At 29.7% G+C, this 21,096-nt stretch overlaps 1 protein-coding gene across 1 annotated transcript; it reads right to left on the reverse strand.

Moving 5' to 3' along the window:
• Positions 1-3,680: 3,680 nt before the first annotated feature.
• Positions 3,681-20,817, reverse strand: LOC122859847 (odorant receptor 43a-like). Its single transcript, XM_044163530.1, has 4 exons — positions 20,656-20,817; positions 19,851-20,565; positions 7,001-7,285; positions 3,681-3,736 (listed from the first exon to the last, which is right to left on the reverse strand). The coding sequence occupies exons 1-4, from the start codon at positions 20,815-20,817 to the stop codon at positions 3,681-3,683; spliced, it is 1,218 nt and encodes a 405-aa protein (XP_044019465.1).
• Between the last annotated feature and the right edge of the window lie 279 nt (positions 20,818-21,096).

Genomic DNA, 21,096 nt, shown 5'->3' on the forward strand with positions numbered 1-21,096 from the left:
TCATGAAAAAACGTCTGACAGAAGTTTGTGTTATTTAAAAATAATTTCATCTTGATCAAGTCCTGATTTCAGGCTATTGAGATATAGAATGGCCTGATCAAGATAGCATCAGTATCTGTAATCAATGAGCTATTGGATCAAATTTGATCAGAAAAATTAGAAAAACAATAATCTTGATCAAGATTTGATCATGATCAAGCTACTCTAGATAAACAGATAGCTGATGTATCTGATCAGGCAATTTGTAAAATTAAAGAAAATTTGTACTATGTTTTGATCCAACTAGTTACTCTATCGTAGCTGATCTTCTGGATCAAATCTTGATCAAGAAAAATTATTTGAAAAATAAATTCAATAATTTTTCTTGATCAAGATTTGATCCAGAATGGATCAGGCTTCTGGATAAAATACAGATAGTACTATCTTGACGACCATTCTACTATATCTTTAATAGATAGCCTGATCAGTGGATCAGGACTTGATCAAGATAAGTATTAAAAATTAAATAAACACTGAAAAAAAACTTCTGTCAGATAGAAGTTTCTTCTTCTTGAAAAAATGATTTGGATTAGAAAAAGTTGATTTGGATTGAGACAAAGACTTCTTAATCCAAATCATAAAAAACTTCTTGAATCATGAAAAAAACGTCTTGGTTAAAAAAAAATTGTTCATGTTTTTAGAAGTATGCTTCTTGGATTATGGATAAATGTGTCTTGAACCGAGACAAACTGTTCATGTTTTTAGAAGTATACTTCTTGGATTATGGATAAATGTGTCTTGGATCGAGACGAACTGTTCATGTTTTAGAAGTATGCTTCTTGGATTATGAACAAAGTTCTCGGTTCAAGACATATTATGTTTTAGAAGTATTCTTCTTGAATTATGAATCGATATGTCTCGGTTCAAGGCAATATTGTTTTTATTTATGAACATTTATTCTCAATAGGATTGAAAATAAAAAAAATAAAAAAAATTTTTCAATTACAAACTTGTAATTTGTAATTTTTTTTTTCCTACCATTTTTTTTTTTTTTTAACCTAACGCGGGACCCGAACCTATGACCGTAAAACCTATCTAATCTAAACCTGTGCCTTAGCTCGCTTAACCACGGGCGCGATATGGAAACGGAAAGTTATTTGTATTACTTTAGTGACAAGATATTTTTTTTTTTTTAAATTTATTACATGAACAAATGAACTAAAACTACCACGTATCAATTTGTATTACTTTAGTGTACTATTGTATTATTTTATGTTTTCTAAATTTTATTAAACATTTAGATAACATTTTATCATTATTATTATTTAAGAATATAAACAATTTAAATGCTAGTATTTTGAGTCGATTCAATATTGACACATTTTGTATTTTAATAAATTAAATTTAACATTTATTTGTTTTAATTTATTTTTAGAATGTACTAATATAAAACTTAAAAAAAAAATAATACATTTTTTTTCAATTTTCGATTATAATTTAGTTTTTCTTTACAGTCAGTAAATCTTAAATCTTTCAATAATTCTAACTATTATATTATTGTTGTTTATCTTCTTGAATAATAATAATGATAAAATGTTATTTATATGTTTAACAATTATTTGGAAAACATAAAATGTTTCGATATAACAAAAGAATGATATTATAGTAATTGAATAATTAATTATAAAAAAATATATATATACGTGTAGTTTCAGTTCATTTGCATAAAAAATTTAAAAAAAAATATCTTGTCACTAAAGTAATACAAATAACTTCCCGTTTCCATATCGCGCCCGTGGTTAAGCGAGCTAAGGCACAGGTTTAGATTAGATAGGTTTTACGGTCATAGGTTCGGGTCCCGCGTTAGGTAAAAAAAAAATTGTAGGAAAAAAAATTATAAAATAAAAATTGCAGGAAAAAAAAAATTACAAATTACAAGTTTGTAATTGAAAAATTTTTTTTATTTTTTTTATTTTCAATCCTATTGAGAATAAATGTTCATAAATAAAAACAATATTGCCTTGAACCGAGACATATCGATTCATAATTCAAGAAGAATACTTCTAAAAACATGAACAATATGTCTTGAACCGAGACACTTTTGTTCATAATCCAAGAAGCATACTTCTAAAAACATGAACAGTTTGTCTCGGTCCAAGACACATTTATCCATAATCCAAGAAGCATACTTCTAAAAACATGAACAGTTCGTCTCGATCCAAGACACATTTATCCATAATCCAAGAAGTATACTTCTAAAAACATGAACAATTTGCCTTGGACCGAGACACTTTTGTTCATAATCCAAGAAGTATACTTCTAAAAACATGAACAATTCGTTCTGATCCAAGACGTTTTTTTCATGATTCAAGAAGTTTTTTATGATTTGGATTAAGAAGTCTTTGTCTCAATCCAAATCAACCTTGTCTTAATCCAAATTCATTTTTTTGCAAGAAGAAAACTTCTATCTGACAGAAGTTTTTTTTTTCAGTGTATGATCATAACAATGTAATATCGTGGTACTTTTAATATGACGATTAATGCTATTAGGATAAGAGAGAAAAGTTTGTAAAATTTAACAGTATTTCGAAGACATTCTCTATTTGAAAAAAGTTCCAACTTATCGTGTTACTCGAGTAAGCTCGAGACCTCTGGCGGATGGCGTATGAAAACATAATATTTTCTACGAGTGCGAAAAGGATAGAAAAAAGAAAAAAAAAATTGTTTCTCACTTCCACTCATGTATTTAGACAAAGACAAAAATTTATTTTTCTATTCTATGAACAAAATATTTTAGGTCAGAAAATTATTATTTAACTAAAAAATTCGTCTTTTTTTCCTCTACAGGCTGATAGTTTTTGAGAATTAGTTTTATATGAAAGTTTAAGTTGAACTAAAAAAAAAGTAAAATCTCCCTATCTCATCATGTTTAACCTCAAAAAAAAAGCAACTTTAATAGTTTACAAAGTTACCTAGGACAAAAAAAAAGTTATGAATAGATGTATTTCTTTGCATAGAATCATTTTTTATTAATTACATTGGTATCTTACTATTTCGACTTTACTCGAGTAACACCTTAATGTGAAAAGGTAGGGAAATCATCTAATAAAATAACTTTTAATTAAATTTTTTTAAAAACAAACACAAGCGTGTTGCAACTTTTATCGGTAAAAATGTTTGGTGCCATCAGTCTCATCCCCTGCTGTTGACGAAAGAATTCCGAGATTTCTGCTCTGATACTTGTTTTATTTACAAGTTGATAGATTTGACCAGGAAGTGGAGCAGAAAAAAAAATACGAGAAAAACGATTCCAACGTCGAATTATGTCATTAGTCTATAATTTAGCAGATATAACACGAAATCAAGTTTGCAAGAAGTCAAATATTATTCACGATAAGACATAAAAAGATCCCCGTCAAAGTTACAGTGCCTAAATGAAAGAGAGATAACTGCAGCAGCACAATGTAGAAAACTATATCGATGCTTAAGAATAAGTATTTCACAGATCAAAGGTACTATTTAAACATTGTAATCTGCAAGTTTTTGAGCTTTCTACCTTGCAGTCTTTTACTTTTTCCAACAGTTGAAATGATATTTTTCCAATATTTTCGATGAAATTAGTATCAGTAAATAGACACAAACATTTAATGAAACGAAGTTCCAAGTTTATTTCCATCAGTGTTTATATGAAAAAACAATATTCAATCTTGCAGCATAAGTCTCAAGACAGAGAAAAAAGAAAACATCGATTTTACAACTGCAAGAAAAGAAAATATTTACAATATAATAAAAACTTGGTCGTTAATAATATACTTAAGAAGGAGGGACTATTTAACGATTTAATGAGCCTATGATTTCATGTAAAAATAAATTCATTATATTTCATTCATATAATCTCAATATGAAATAATAAGATTAAATGCAAGTTATTCAAATAGTTGTAAGGAATAAGTCAAACAAAATCATTGTTTTTTTCATAATTTTACTTTTTGAATTTAATAACGATTCATAGCGATTATATGACTTGTATGACAAACTACCATAATTTATTATTTCAACAAAAAAAACAAAAATAAATAAAAATTTAACACTTTTTTTGTGTAAAAACTTTAATCTGTATTTAATAGGCTTTTTTAATTATTTCTACCTATAATAACTGATTCTATCGTAAAATGAACTGTAAAAAAAAAGCCTGGCACATTTTTAGCTAGATCGGTCAGATCTAGAGGTCACGTGGAGCGGAATTTTATTTGCATTTAATTGACATAGGCAAACGGTGTTCATTGACTTGATATCTTAACTAATTTTTTCCACATCACCTAAACAATGCATAATACTATAAATAATTAACAATTCTGATAGTTGTTGAAAATGATTGTGGAAAAGCACCGCTGTTATTCATCTGTACCATATGTCTAGTAACAGACAGCCCTGGTAGAAATATTTTTTAGCGTTCGACATAGTTAAGTCGAATTCAAAGTCGACCCAATGTCGGCCGTATGTCGGTACAATGTCGAACTTGCCCGTTTGTCGTCGTTAAATCGAGGTTATGGTATTTGAAAAAAAAAAAATTCCTAGCATGGTTTTTATTAAAATGACATTATCGGCAGCGGTATTTTATTTATTATTGGATAAATGAACTACATGTACTTTATTTATTAAATAAATAAGTTGTATGTATTTTATTTATTTAAAAAATGAGATACATCAAAATTATTCTTTGAAACTGAAAATTTCCAAGAAAAGCTGCAGCTAAGGAAAAGATGTGGCTGAGGGAATACATTTGCCAAAAAAAATATATTTTCAAGCTACATTCTTAGCCACATCTTTCCTTAGCTACTGCTTTCCTTGGACACATTTTTTATTTTTCAAAATGAAATTACATGTATTTTATTTATTTGATATAAATAAAAATCTCAGGACAAGCAGTATTAGGAAAAGATGTAGCTAAGGAATTACAGTTGCCAAAAATTATGTTTAAAAGCTACATTATTTCCTTAACCACATTAATTCATAGCTACTGCTTTCCTAGGACATTTGTATTTTTAAAAAATAAATTCACATGTATTTTATTTATAAAATAAATAAAAATGTCAAGGAAAAGCAGTAGCTAAGGAAGAATGCAACTAAGAAATTGAGGTTGCCAAGGGTATGTTTAAAGGAAATAATTCATAGTCACATTAACTCATGCTTCATCTTTTCCTTAGCTACTCTTTTACTTGGACATTTTTATTTATTTTTATAAATAAAATACATGTAATTATTACAAAATACAAATGTCGAAAAAGCTTTAGTAGCTAAGAAAAGATGTAGCTAAGGAATTAATGTGACTAAGAATTCTTTCCCTGAAACATTAATTTTTGGCAACATTATCTAGTACACATTAATTTCTTAGCTACTGCTTTTCATGGTTTTATATGTATTTTAAAAAATAAATTCACATGTTTTTATGTATAAAATAAAAAATGTCACGGAAGAAGCAGTAGCTAAGGAAAAGATGTAGCTAAGGAATTAATGTGACTAAAATTATTACCTTGAAACATAATTTTTGGCAACATTAATTCCTTAGCCAAATTAATTCAAAGCTACTGCTTTTCCTTGGACATTTGTATTTTTAAAAATAAATTCACATGTATTTTATTTATAAAATAAATAAAAATGTCCAAGGAAAAAACAGTAGCTAAGGAAAAGATGTAGCTAAGGAATTGAGGTTGCCAAGAATTGTTTTAAGGAAATAATTCCTTAGTCACATTAATTCCTTAGCTTCATCTTTTCATAGCTACTGTTTTACTTGGACATTTTTTATTATTTTATAAATAAAACTGTAAATAACCCAAGAAAACAGTAACTAAGGGAATTGTGTGGCTGAAATTGTGTTGCCAAAATTCTGTTTTCAACTGGTCACATTATTCGAGTACATCTTTAGCTACTGCTCACTGGACATTTTCATTTATTTTTTAAATAAATCACATGTGAATTTATTTTAAAAAATACATATGTGAAAAGCAGTAGCTAAGGGTAATGTGGCTCGAGAATTATGTTATGTTTCAGGAAGAATTGCCAGTCATTATTCCTTAGCTACATCTTTTCAACAGCTATGCTTTTTCTTGACATTTGTATTTGAAAAATAAATTTACATGTTTTTTATTTATAAAATAAATAAAAAATGTCCAAGTAAAAGCAGTAGCTAAGGAAAAGATGAAGCTAAGGAGTTAATGTGACTAAGGAATTATTTCCTTAAAACATAATTCTCTGGCAACCTCAATTCCTTAGCTACATCTTTTCCTTAGCTACTGCTTTTCCTTGGACATTTTTTATTTATTTTATAAATAAAATCATGTGGTATTTTTAAAAAATACAAATGTCAGAAAAGCTTTTAGCTAAGAAAGGAAATAATGACTAAAAATAATGTAGCAAAACATAATTTTAGCTCATAATTACTTTATCTTCCTTTGTCGAATTTGCTTTATCCAGAAATAAAAACATGTGATTTTCATTTTTGAAAAAATAAAAATGTCCAGGAAAAAGCAGCTAAGGAAAAGATTGGCTAAGGAATGAATGTAGCGAAAATATATTTTGGCAAATATTTCCTCAGCCATCTTAATAAGCTGCAGCTGAAATTTGGATTTCAAATATTTTGATATCATTTAAATAAATAAAAATACAGACAACTTATTTATTTGATAAATAAAGTACATGTAATTCATTGTCCATACCGCTGCCATGTGACATAGCAAAAAACATGCTGAAATTTTTTCCATACTGCCTCATCACGACAAACAATGGATCTTGATATACATAATACAACAATTTTGATAGTTGAAAATGATTTAATAAGTCGAACCATATGTCGACCCGACGGAGTATTTCTACCAGGGAGGGTTGAGAAGTTTTAACTTTGTTTTTATTATCTATTTTCAATCGTGTATGAACCCATTCACCTCGGTAAGGACCGTTAGACACGATAGACGGGATTCTTTAAATGAATAAAAAAGATAATCTCTATTTGTTTTATTAGTACCTGCTTTAAAACTCATTAGATTCATCGGTAAAAATTTGCCAGCTGTTATGTAGAAAGGATAGTTGCTCCGAATCATTATGAATTTCAAATCTTTTGCGACGAGTGGTGAAAATGCATACCAAGGACAATTATAAATTGCATCTTGTATTTTATCTGCTTGAGCAGATAATTTTTCACCCATATATGAGTATATATAAAGCTGAATAAAAACAAGTACTAGTCTCACAACCATTGCGGAAACAGTTTCACTATCACCTTCATGCTGAGCTAAGAGAAGCATGACACCTGAAAAAAAAAAACAAAAAAACAGAATCAGATTTCTCAAAATACTTCAATCATTTTTTTTTCTGATTTTGGAGAATTTTTAATATGAAGTCTAGACAGAATCTTGTCATTTCGTCAAAGCTAATTGAGATCGTTAAGCATAGATCCAATAAAGAAATCAAGTATACCATAATGATTAGTGTGTTTGAGAGTCCGTCACTTTCTATTATGACACATCTATGTGCCAGAGCTTAAAATTGCAAAGAGTCACTAGCAAGACACTAGGATGCCGAATAGGAGCCATCTTCTTAATTTCGGAGCTGAACACATCGGTAAATTCGTAAAAAGCTACATATGTTGATTTCACTTTTGTTCCAATATTCGTTTTATTATGAATAGTTTGAGAGTATTTTCTCGAATTTTGCGTGGCACTCTTCATTGAAATTCGATATGTCCTATTGTTTTTTAAACTATACACTTTTATTACTCGACTCGAAAAAAGATGATATCAATCTCCTATACAAATTGGGACTTGTTGTAAGTCAATCCAAATGCCAAAAAAACATATGTACGATTGTAAAGGGGTCAGAGTTTTGACATGACAAATTTATCCGTCTTGCCTTGTATATGTTATAACTTTTGAACAATATACATGTTTGTCCCCGTTAACCAGGTACTATGAAAACGATAGTTGTTACTGCACTGTAAAAAAATGATTAGTTTCACTATGTTACTATAGTACTGAGGGACGTTTTGGAAATATGGTTTAACATATTATTTTTATAATTTTTTACTATGTGAGCTTTAAGTTTTACTATAGTAAAATAGTAAAACTACTCTGCTGGGGTAAAACCGGTTTTATTATGGTTTTAGTAGACTTTACTTGTTCAATAGATAGTCTCCTCTATACCAATGATACGAACAACCATAGACTTGTTACTTTTTACTATGTTGTGTGTTTAAATTAACCATAACCGTGAGGGTACATTTAGAAAAATGAACCGTACTATGGAAACCTTTAAAATGTGCTATGCAATTCGTACTTGTTACTATATACAAAATGGTAAAACTTATTAGGTCTGTAGTTAGTTTCACTATGCTAGCATGAAAGAAGAAGGGAATAAAAGGGAATAAATATATATAGACATTTTCGATTCTTCTACTGTTTTATACCTGAATGGCTATTTCGGTAAACCATCGGAGTTCAATTCCAGAAACCCGAGTTCGAATCCCGAGTTAGGTCAAGAAATAGCCAAGTTGAGAAATTTGTATAAAGATAATAATAATTATTATGAATAATTTAAAGTTATTTTTTAAATAAACAAATAGCTCTATTTTTTTTTTATCGAAAATACAAATAGAATATAATGAAATGTACTATTGAGGATCGTGAATCTCACCATGCAAAAGTAGATTTAGCGAACGCTAGACTTGACTATGCAACATAGTACTTCTTAACAAGATATATCGTATCTTTTCCAATTGAAACATTGTAAACTATACTAGGATAAAAAAATTTTACTATGTGCATAGTACATGTTATTATTTTTTCGAAAACGTCCCCGAGTACCAGAAAAAATAGTAAAAATAATTCTTTTTTTATAGTGAAACTAATTATTTTTTTTTTTACAGTGTACATGAATATAATCGGTGACGAATTTTGAAAAATTTTTACGCAACGTATCATTGGGAAAGTTCGTAAAAATACTGAAAGGTTCAACAGATTTCAACAGATTATCGTTATTTCGGTGTATTGTTGGTTGAAAACTTTTAATTGTTGAATTTTATTCTTTCAGATTTTTGTTTAAACGAGAAAGCATTTCTCGTAGTTGGAAAGATTCTATAGTATTTTCCAAGAACAGATGTGAGCACTGTGATGCAAATGAGTGCATCAGGGAGAATTCTGCATCCTTACGTGAAAGTCAGAATTATAACAGCCAATGATAGTGTGCTTTCAATTGCGTCAATGATTCTGAAATGTCTTCTTACTTTTAATTTGGCATAACAAAGCACTTAATGAGAACTGTATAGAAATCTATTTCTGAATATGAAAATAATTTAAATAAAGGAAAAACTAGGAAACATGGTTACTTCATAAATTTTACTATCTTTACCACCATAGCATTTTTAGACTATGTGACTTTAGCTCAAGCGATTTTCTGATATGCCTGAGATACAATAGGACGTAGAAGTTTATTTTTATAGAAAGTTTTTTTAAACTACTGCCATAATGCTTGTAATTATTCAGCTTTCAGAGCTATTCGACGTTTTTCTAGGTATCTACATGGAGAGAAGACTCTTTTTGATTTAAGTCAAAATACATTAATAATTCAGGGAGTATCATGAGTCCCCAAGACGTTAGATCATTCCTTCAATTTTTACGGGATACTTTATTAGATTTTAATAAAAACCGTTAAAATTTCAGAAAAAAAACCCTGAATTATTAAGTGAATGATCTTACGTCCTGGTAATACTGGAGCATCCTGTAATTATAAAATGAGTCACCTTTGGAGCCGCGATTGCACAACAAGTTACTTATCCCTTCCAGCTCTAAACACCAATTGATTTTCAAGAGCTGAACATACTTATATTCGATACAAGAAAATAAAATAGAAATTTAGTTGTGATGCAATATTTCGTACACAGTGGAATCTAGTAAATGCAACCTCTAATGAAGCTATTTGTAAATATTGATTTCGACAACCTCAAAAACAAATGAAAATCGAAACATAACCAGAACGGTTTATTATAGAACCCGAGACAAAAGCGTCATCTTACTTTAACTGAATAATTTTATAAGATACGAAAAGTTATTCATAGTCGAAATCATGGTGTCAAAATTTTCAAAACAAGCATATAGATTACGCGAAGTCACGAGCAGATATGATTTAACTTGGTTTATTTTTTTAAATCATTGATTATTCTTGACTACTCGAGAAAACGATTTTTCACGTCTTAATCAAATGGAACATTTGAAGACTTCGAGGCAGTACTTAAACATAAATATGGGTCAGGCCCATCGTGCGAAAATTTTGGCAGTATTGTTTTTAATCGGCCTACTTTTCACATCAGAATATGAAAAAAAAGGTCTGAGATATTTTATAACGAAGCTGGGCAAATCTCGTGCTCTTAGTGGCATATATTGATATGTCAGGCTCCGTAGATGACTATCCGTCTAATACCTTCAGTGCCATAACAAGGGGTGGGCAAGACGGGCAACTGCCCAGGGCGCAGTGTAAAGGGGGGCGCACTTAGAAGCGCGTCACAAGGAAAAAAAAAATTCTTTTTTAAACAAATAAAAAAAAAATTATATTTTCAGGAAAGAAATTGACTACTATCATTTATGATCATTCAGATATTACATAAACATGATTGTCTTTCTGAATTTTGGAGTTAATTGTCCTCATTATTGTCATTTGTCGTTTAGAGACAATCGTCCTAGAACAATATTAAAAATGCAAAATAAGACGTAAAATAAAAAATATACTTAATAATTTGAATTGAAAATTTTTTCTGTTTCTTCTGACAACGGCCAAGACACGATCCTCTATACTCTAAAATTCTACCTAATTCTACCTATCACTAACATCGTACTATAACCGACTTAACCACTAACGCAGGTTAACATGGACCGATTTTTATTCTGCTTGTATTGACTATATGCCAAAGGTTTGCGTATCCTTTTTTTAATTGACGAAAATAGAGATGATTATGGCAAATGGCTGAGAAATTAATTCAGATTAAGAATTTATTTATTTGGTCACATCCTTTTCTTAGCAACATTTGCCATAATTAATTAATAAAAAAGCTATTGCCAAATATTGCTGAGGAAAGAATGTATAACCAAATATATTATTTCCTAGTCTAAATGAATTCTTTAGCTATTTTAGACAATAATTTCAATTTATGATAGGAGATATTGCTAAGAAATTAATTTAGACTAGGAATTAATATACCGAGTGTCCCATTTTAATTTATCAATGGATTTTTTTCGAAAAATATAGCTCAAATTGTAAAATGTTTCAAGTAAAAGTTGTAGGGTTTGGAGGGGGACGAAGAAAAAAAAAAAAAAAAATCGAAAAATCCAAAATGGCGGAGTTTCCGGTATAAACATAGTTTTTTAAAATGGATACTGCATTTTTTTTTTGAACCAAAACATTTTCTACGTCAAAACTAACACTTTTTATTTGAAAAATTTTTCGATAAAATCACTTTTTTTTCGGGCCGATTTTATCTGCTTATGGATTTTCCTGAAAAAATATGGCTTTAATTAAAAAATAATATTTAGAAAAGATGTAGCGCCCAGAAAGACGAAAACGAAAAAAAAAAAAAACTTCCGAAAAAAAATCAAAATGGCGGAGTTAGAAGCATAAACAAAGTTTAAAAAAAAAAAATCGAATTTTCCGGAAAATTTTATTTAGAAAAAGTGTTAGCCTTGATGTGAACAATTTTTTAATAAAAAAAAAATACACCTAACCTCGAAAAAAAATGTTCATACCGGAAACTCTGCCATTTTTAAATTAATTTTTAATAAATTTGTTTTTTTTTTTTTTTTTTTTTTTGTCTTTTTTAGCGCTACAACTTTTTTAGATAACATTTTTGAATTGAAGCCATATTTTTTCAGAAAAAACCATAAACAGAGAAAATCGGGCCCAGAAAGAAAGTCATTTTATCTAAAAATTTTTCGAATAAAAAGTGTTAGTTTTGATGTAGAAAACGTTTTGGCGAAAAAAAAAAATGCAGTATCCATTTAAAATAACTATGTTTATACCGGAAACTCTGCCATTTTGGATTTTTTGAATTTTTTTTTTTTTTTTTTCTCCGTCCCCCTCCAAACTCTACAACTTTTACTTGAAACATTTTACAAATTGAGCTATATTTTTTGAAGAAAATTCATTGATAAATTAAAATGGGACACTCGGTATTTGGTTACATTCTTTCCCTAAATACATCCCTAGATAATTAATTAATCAAAAAGCTATTGGTGACTGTTGCTAATGATTGGATGTAACCAAATAAATTATTTCATTATCTAGATCAATTTCTCTGCAATATTTTCTATAATACAATAGAATCATTGTGCCAAATTGATTGTATCTTCAATAGACTTCGATGACATCATAGATGAATTTTCCAGCGACAACGCCAGAAGACAGAAACTGTTTTGATTTTGTAATGATTCATTCTTCATCTATATCACTTTTAAAATATTTTGTCTTTTATATTATTATCCACAACAATTTTTATTTAAAAAAAAAAATAATTTTAATATATTCTGGCGGTTTTGCTTGTTATATATATTATTGTTAAATACACCTAACAAATGATTTTTTTAAATATATTATATCGATAAAAATAGGGCGCAAAATATAATTTTGCCCAGGGCGCAAAAATTCCTTGTTACGGCACCGGGATACTTGGCACAAACTCAAAGTTAATTGATACCGCTAGTTGGTAGTAAAAACAACTATCTTGCTAGTGTCATCTCAAAGCTACTAGTCAATGATGACTTGTGAGATTTGCTATAAGCTGGAATAGTATACACACCCTGACTACGTTAGATAGCATGCCTCTACTTTGTTACCCCACTTGAAAGCCACATGAGCACGGTGGGCAGACGGAATAGTGTCAAACAAAAGTGGGGCTTAATAGTTTATGAAACTAGCGAGTGTTATCAATTAATTTTCAGTAGTCGGCCAGCTTTTGGAGCTGGTTAATGGCTTCGAGACTAGAAAAAGTGGTGGAGTTGGCTAGCTTCTCAGTGACGTTGACATTGTTCTTTAATGGAAACTAGTTGATGTATCTGGTTGGAGCTTACTATGATCTCAATGAATAAAGCATGCTCTCGTATGCGATATACTTTGTTCCTATCTTATCATAGATAGGAGCCATTATCATTGTTTTCCTAGGAGTAGTGTGGATAACCTTCTGTCAGCAGTGCCGTAACAAGGAATTTTTGCGCCGTGGGCAAAATTATATTTTGCGCCCTATTTTTATTGATATAATATATAAAAAAGACATCATTCGTTAGGTGTATTTAACAATAATAAATGTCACAAGCAAAACCGCCAGAATATATTGAAATTATTTTTTTTTTACATAAAAATTGTTGTGAATAATAATATTAAAGACAAAATATTTTAAAAGTGATATAGATGAAGAATGAATCATTACAAAACCAAAACGGTTTTTGTCTTCTGGCGTTGTCGCTGAAAAATTCATCTATGATGTTATCGAAGTCTATTGAAGATACAATCAATTTGGCTCAATGATTTTATTCTATTATAAAAAATATTGCAGAGAAATTAATCTAGATTATGAAATGATTTATTTGGTTACATCCATTCCTTAGCAACAGTTGCCAATAGCTTTTTGATTAATTAATTACGGCAAATGTATCTAGGGAAAGAATGTAACCAAATATATTAATTCCTAGTCTAAGTTAATTCCTTAGCAATATTTCCTATTATAAATTAAAATTATTCTCTAAAATAGCTAAAGAATTCATTCAGACTAGGAAATAATAAATTTGGTTATACATTCTTTCCTCAGCAATATTAACATGATAAATTATTGAATATTCAAGTTAAACAAAATATATACGATCACTGGAGGATTAAAGAGAAAAATTAATGAACAATACCCATCAATAAATAATAAAGAAATAATGATACCAGTAGAAGCTTATATAAAATTCGATGACGATGAGGAAAATGAAAATATACCAAAAATTAATTTCGAGTTTAAAAAAATACAAGAAATTGTACATCTACCAATTAATTCATTTGCAGGCAAAATAATTTTAGCGAAAAAAAAAAAAAAAAAGAAAACTATTCAATAATAATAATGACATTATTTAGATATCATCGCAATCATAATAGCAATAAATAAAGTGGAATTTATATATGCAATGTCAGGACGGTTATTAAAATAAAGAACAATAACATTAGCAGACGACAGTGATTATGAAGTAAAATAAAATTTAAATGAAAAAAAGTTTGATTAAACTAAATAAAGATAATAAATTTACCAAAGAAAATATATTTTAGATTGAACTAACTTTATGGAATGAAGAGGCAGAAAATTTCTAGGGAAAAAAGGGTGATGTGATAGCATTGAAGGAATTGAAAATGAATGAATATAAATAAATTAAAAAATATAACGACGACTTCAGCAACAAGTAAAACGTTAAATCCTGATTCAACCGAGAGAAAAAAGTAAATAAAATAAATACAATCGAACTCGACAATTTTGTAATAAATATTTAACATTGACAGGCTAAAATCATAGTACAACAAAATGAATAAAAACAGAGAGTTTAAAAGGTTAGAAGAAAGCGATTCTGGACATGGAGATGACCCATTAGAAGGAACAAGCAAAATGAATGAAAATTAAATAAATTTTAGTTGTAACAATAATCATTGTAACGATAGAGAATGAAATAAATTTGTAGTCACGAATTTCGATATATATTAAAAAAGAAATTAAAATTCCCCCCGCAGGGAAGGCACAGTTGCTTCAGCAACTGTATGATCATTTTTTTTTTTAATTGTTTAAAAAAAAAATATTTTTTTTCTCGTAACGCGCCTCTAAGTGCACCCCCCATTACACTGCGCCCTGGGCAGTTGCCCCTCTTGCCCGCTCCTTGTTACGGCACTGTCTGTCAGGGTTATCTATATCTCGGTGGTTGGGTGAGTAAAGTAATGTGTCGTATTCATGCATGACTACGAATTGATCTTGCATCTGACTACCTGTTGCAGTAGATAATATTGAGTAACCACTAACCCGGAGAAAATTTAGTAGTGTCGAAGGGTATACAAATCATTACGTTCCGGATGACACCAGACTTATGCGACCTAGCTTATTAAAAGTTAATGATTTTAGTGATGAAATTACGCATGCCATTGTTCTCACCTCACAAATTACCCAACCCGTTGGTTGCCATTATGCACCGGTCGTCATATTTATGTTTTCCTTGTACCTTGTCAACATCAATATTCAAATAGTATATTTCGTTACAAGTGCCCACTCAGAGAGTGTGCTCTCAACGAATTTGGAGGGGCAAGCACGAGCCTTGGCGAGTGTTTCCCCTCCAAATGAGTTGTGAGCGGGCTCTCTGATTGGGCACATGTAACGAACTATATTTTATGTTACTAGGAACAGTGGTAATAATGTGTGAATTTCCAAAAAGCGCACTACCCCTCTTACGCTTTGGAAATTCACACATTATTCCCACTGCCCTTGTAACATAAAAGTAGTTTTACTACATATTATACGATGCTATCACCTTAAATTGTCACAATCGAAAAGTCGAGTCTAAGGACACACCTGATACAAATTCATTGACCTCAAAGACTACAATTCTACTTGCAAATAGATTTTTTCTTTCGCAAAAAAGCCCAGCTAAGATTTTCCTACTATTTATTATTATAAGTGTGCCACATTCCCATGATGAAAGTCTCGAGGTGAGGTGTACGAGGCCAAGTCAGACTTTTGTCATTGCCGTTTGACATAAATGGGCCCGTATAACTGTAATGATGATTTTCATTCTTCAAACATGAGTTATCGATACAAGGATAGAGAGAAAAATGTCAGAACCTCGTAAGCGCAATAAGAGTAATGCAGTTTTATGAACTCTTACATTATATTCACTACACTTTTGTCTAAATATACTACTTCATCATCAAGAGATATAACAAGAATTCTTCTAACCAATAAAGGTAAAATTTCCAAGCTTGGAAGGTCACGTAAAAGACCAAATACTATTCTTTTCTTGAGACTTCCTTTTCTGGTTTGCAATATTGCTCAACGTATATCGATATCGTTTTATCGTCGACTGAAGAGCGTTCTAAGTCGCAATCTATCAAAATCGTTGAAGGATGTTCAAAAGATCTCAAGAAGACAAAAATTTTTTTACTCGGTCGATAAGCTTGAACTATTTTATCAATACACCTAGTTATCAGCTGTTTGTCTGTGGGTGTAGGAGTTGCACAAACCCACGATATCAATAACTCTTTACTGATAATGATAACCGATGCTTATCAGCCAACCCCATGGTACTTATAAGTCCAGTGTTGACTATCTTTTAGCTTATTAGTCGCTTGCGGGGAACAAAAAAAAAAAAAAAAAAAAAAATTCGAAATGGCGGAGTTTCAGGTATAAACATAGTTTTTTTAAATGGATACTATATTTTTTGTACCAAAAAGTTTTTGACATCAAAACGAACACTTTTTATTTGGAAAATTTTCGATAATATCACTTTTTTTTCGGCGTAATTTTATCTGTTGATAGATTTTTCTCAAAAAATATGGCTTTAATTTAGAAATAATATTTAGAAAAGGTGAAGCGTTCAAAAAGACAAACATGAAAAAAAAAAAAATTTTTTTTTGAAAAGTTCAGAATAGCAGAGTTAGAAGCATAAACAAAGTTTTGAAATAAAAAATTGATTTCTCTGGAAAATTTTATTCAGAAAAAGTGTTAGTCTTGATAGGAACAATTTTTTAATAAAAAAAAAGTACACCTTACCTCATAAAAAACGATGTTGAGGAATTAGATAATAATATGATACTATTGTCTTACGTAAGAACTAGATAAAATGTCGATTGAGATGATGAAGACCTATTCAAGTTTTTAATTAGCATGAATTATAAAGTCTCGAATTGTCCTTTATATCAAACCATTAAGTTATTACGACCAAAAGTTGTCCAAATAGCTAGAGAAAGATGGTGTCATGTTCTTATAGTTCTAAACAGAGAAAAGTACAAGAAAAATTTCGACAGGTAACAAATGAAACGGTAGCTGAACAACATGGATACTCACGAAGTTTTAAATTGGCCTCAATAACCAAAAGATGCGAGTCATTGTTTGATTGGTATTAAAAAAAGATAAAATTAGCATCAAAAAATCCAGAAGTGTCATATTTTTCACTTGTTTTTTATCTTTTGATTTATTCAAAAAAATTATAAGTATAATTATTCTAGTATCAAATAAAATAAATTATATCGTAAAAAAAATTAAACTACTTCACTTAACCGTAATACGTGCCAGGCACTTTTTTTTCAAATCAACTGGAAAATAGAGGACAAACTGTAACCAAAGAAAAGATGTAATTGCAGAATAGTTGCTCGCCTGTCATTTTTGTTTCAATAAATAAACAGATAAAAGTCACGCTATAGCAAAAAAAGGCGTATGAATACATTTTTCTATAAAAGCGACAACAATAAAATCAAAGCATCATAGGGTACTAGTTCGGCGTTGTCAGACCGTGATTATAGAACATTTCTGGTAGAATTCTCCGAAGAAAAATTTATATAATACGTAAAATTCTTTGCAAAAAAGATTATTGTTAATTAATCAAAAATATAATGAAAAATTTTTAGTAACGAATTCGTTCTATTGAAAAATGAAAATTTTCAAAACTCCGGCGGAAGCCCGTGTGGTTTATCTCGATTATACCAAATTCGTTACAGTTTAATTTTTTTTACAATTTTAAATTATATGATTGAATTTTTTTTTTTTTTTTTATTTACCCTGACGTGCGCTGTCAAATTATGTACACAAATCAAAATACAGATAAAACAAATTTGAGGTTATACTTCATGTAGGTATCAATGATTCTATTAGATTTGTTCAAGAAATAAATCAATACAAATATTAAAAAAATAAATCGTTCAATTTACTTTTTTTTTAACTAAACAAATTTTTTTTTTCAAATCATTTTGTTTAATACTTTTATTTATAAAAATTTTTCCGTGGCAATTTTTTTTTTTTTTTTTTAATAACGTGATAATTTGAATAACTATTTTATCGATCAAGCAAATTATAACCACAGCAAAGAAACTTTTACGCATGCGCGCATCCCTTTTTTGTCAAAAAACAGTGTTAAAATTTAAATTATTAGTTGTTTATACTTTCAATAACTTTTGAACAAATAAACATAAAAAAAATTTGTAAAGCCCAAAAATTCCTGATTAAATTTCTGAGAGCCACACTCTCTTCTAAAAAATGGTTAAAAGCAATCCTTCATGTCTATTTTTTCATTAGAACATACCAGACACTACTTATTATTATAAGCAATTGTTGATAACTAATTAACGCGAGTTCGGAGCGTTTTTCATCAAGACAGTGTGGCTCTCGGTATTTAAAAGGCCAACAATTTGAGACCAAATGGAAGTATATAAGTTGATTTTTTAAAAAGTTATGCGAGGTATAAAAAAACGTAAATTTTGTTTTTTTGTTAATTAACAAATTTATAACAATAGCAAAAAAAAAAACTACCTCTTAATTATATAGATTTTGCAATTTTAAATGTCTAGGCAAAAAATCGCATCCACGATTTGTTTTTAGTTTTCTTAATATTTTGTTTTTAAAATTTTTGCAAAAACATTTTTTGTTGATAACTAATTTATTAACAATGAGAATATTTTTTTTTCTATTCTCGGTTGTAGTATTTCTTCTAGGCTTTAATTTGGTTCTAATACGAACATCCTATCTATATTATTTCAGAAGATATGAACATTTTTTTAAATTCATATAGTGAAAACAATACTAGTAGGCTTCCGCCTACGTAAAACATGAATATCATAGAAAAAAAATAGAAATTAGTTTAGTCTTCAATCTAGGTTGGATCCGAAAGCATTGCATCTAGTTCATTACTCAGATTGAATCCAATTCACTTACTTAATCAGACAAAGTTGAACATTCAAGATCCCGTTTACGATATCGATAAAATTGAGTTGATCGTTCAAATCCGAGATTTTAGTCCCTAGATCAGATTCAAGACTCGTCCAGGAAATTTAATCTGGTTCCCTCAACTAAACCAGAAAAAAACTAAAATTTAAAATTTAGGAACGGCGATATTAATCTGATTTAGATCAGAAACTTGCCAGGGAGAACGGTTCTAGATATTAGGAGGTTATTTGGATCTGATTCTGATCTGAAACTGATTGGATCAGGCGGATCCGTTTTTCCGCTTCTGTATTTAATTCGAATAGAATGAAATGACAGTCATAAAAAATTCAATGAAACTAGATTCGGCTAGACTAGATTGAATCTAGAACTAACATTAGTAAGAAAAATGAAATCAGGTACCGGTCTGAATCCAATTCAGATCAGAGAAGTGTTAGGGAAATCGTATCCAGGTAGCTTTGGATATATTCGATCAGATCGATGTCATGAAACAGTCAACTATTCTGAATCAGGGGTAACTTAGACTTTGGAATTTTACTTGGGTTCATTCAGTTGTGTCCAGTAGATTCGTGAAAAGTTTTGCGCAGAAGTGTTTCTTTTTATTACTGGGTATGTTAAAATCATGCAATGAGTTTTACGACTATTTCTTTTTCTTAAACACGAAATTTTTTTATAAGATGATAATATAAAAACTTTAATTTTACCGAAATATAATATTGTTACGTTCTATCAGGAATTTTAAACTTTTCAAACTCTTAATCAATAACTGGTTAACTACAAACACTCGTTTCGCACGACTGTTTCACACAAGTCATCCGGACAAGATTGGTATTTGTTCTCGCAGTGCCATAAAAAGGGTTTTTATTTATAATTTTGTGATTATTGAGTTCTATTTTACCGGCGACACAACCAACCACAATAATTGCAGCAACTTCCGATAAAATAACACCAGTTGAAGCATCTTCCAGATCATTTGCAATTTCAAGTATTTTATCATGTCGTTGAACAAATTTTTTAAAAAATTTCTTTTGTTGAAAGTGGCTTTGATTATCAAAAACCGTGTCCAAACTGAGATACAATAGTTCGAATTGCACAAAAACATGAAGTCCAAGTCCATAAACAAACAGATTGCAAGAAACTGTTGCCATACTCACACAAAATATATAAAGTGCAACAGAAGTCCAGTATGAGTAATAAAGATATGACGACATTGTTATCGAAACCCAGCAGCTTGGTGCTAACGGAATGGTTCTTAATAATATTATACTACTATTATTCTCATTTGGTACTTCTTTGAGTTTCGGAAGTTCACTCATTATAAGAGGAATTGCCGTTGCTACTCCAGTCATAACTTGACAGGTAAATAAAACCCGTCCAATATAACCAAACTTTATCATGATTCTTTTCGATGGTTTGTCAATAATATTCGACCAATCCTCAAGAGCAGAACTAATAATCCGTTTAAATTTTTGATGTTGAAAGCAAATCAGTAGACATTTCAAACTGATTTGTGTTGAAGATATGCTGACAACTATCGTGTCAACGATTTCTTGAATAGTTCCACAATTACCAGATACTATGATTCGTTCAATAAAAATGCAGACTGTAGTTAACTATGAAAAAAAATTCAGAAAAATTGAAATATTAATACAATTCTTTTACTTGATATACAGATATAATTGAAATACGATTCATCAGTGAACCTGTAATATGATAAATGTTCCGATCCGTATTTTCGAAAAAATACGATTCTCTGACGGCCAAATACCAAGAATAGAGCTTAGCCACCTGTATAGCCCTAGCGCATATATTGCATCCTTGTTCCATTTAATTGATGTCTCTTTGTTTTTATTTTGCAAGTCCATGACTACTAACTGCTGGTGGAAATACAAAGTGTAAGATGTTTTGTTCCGAGGAAAATAAAGTTAGTTCTTTTCTGTTCACAACAAAGTGCATTGCTAATGAGTATTGATTTTGTTGTAGGGAAACATCACACAGCTCATACATCCTTTTGTATAATTCATCTCCATTAATTATGTAAAATTTATGTGGAATGGTTTTTTTAATGGAAAAACTTGTCAGTACCTCAGACTAAAGTGTTACTAAGAACTGTTCGTGTTGATATTACCATGTTACCATTTTCA

The sequence above is a fragment of the Aphidius gifuensis genome, linkage group LG6, assembly GCF_014905175.1.
Source record: "Aphidius gifuensis isolate YNYX2018 linkage group LG6, ASM1490517v1, whole genome shotgun sequence".
In the NCBI taxonomy this organism is placed as follows: Eukaryota; Metazoa; Arthropoda; class Insecta; order Hymenoptera; family Braconidae; genus Aphidius; species Aphidius gifuensis.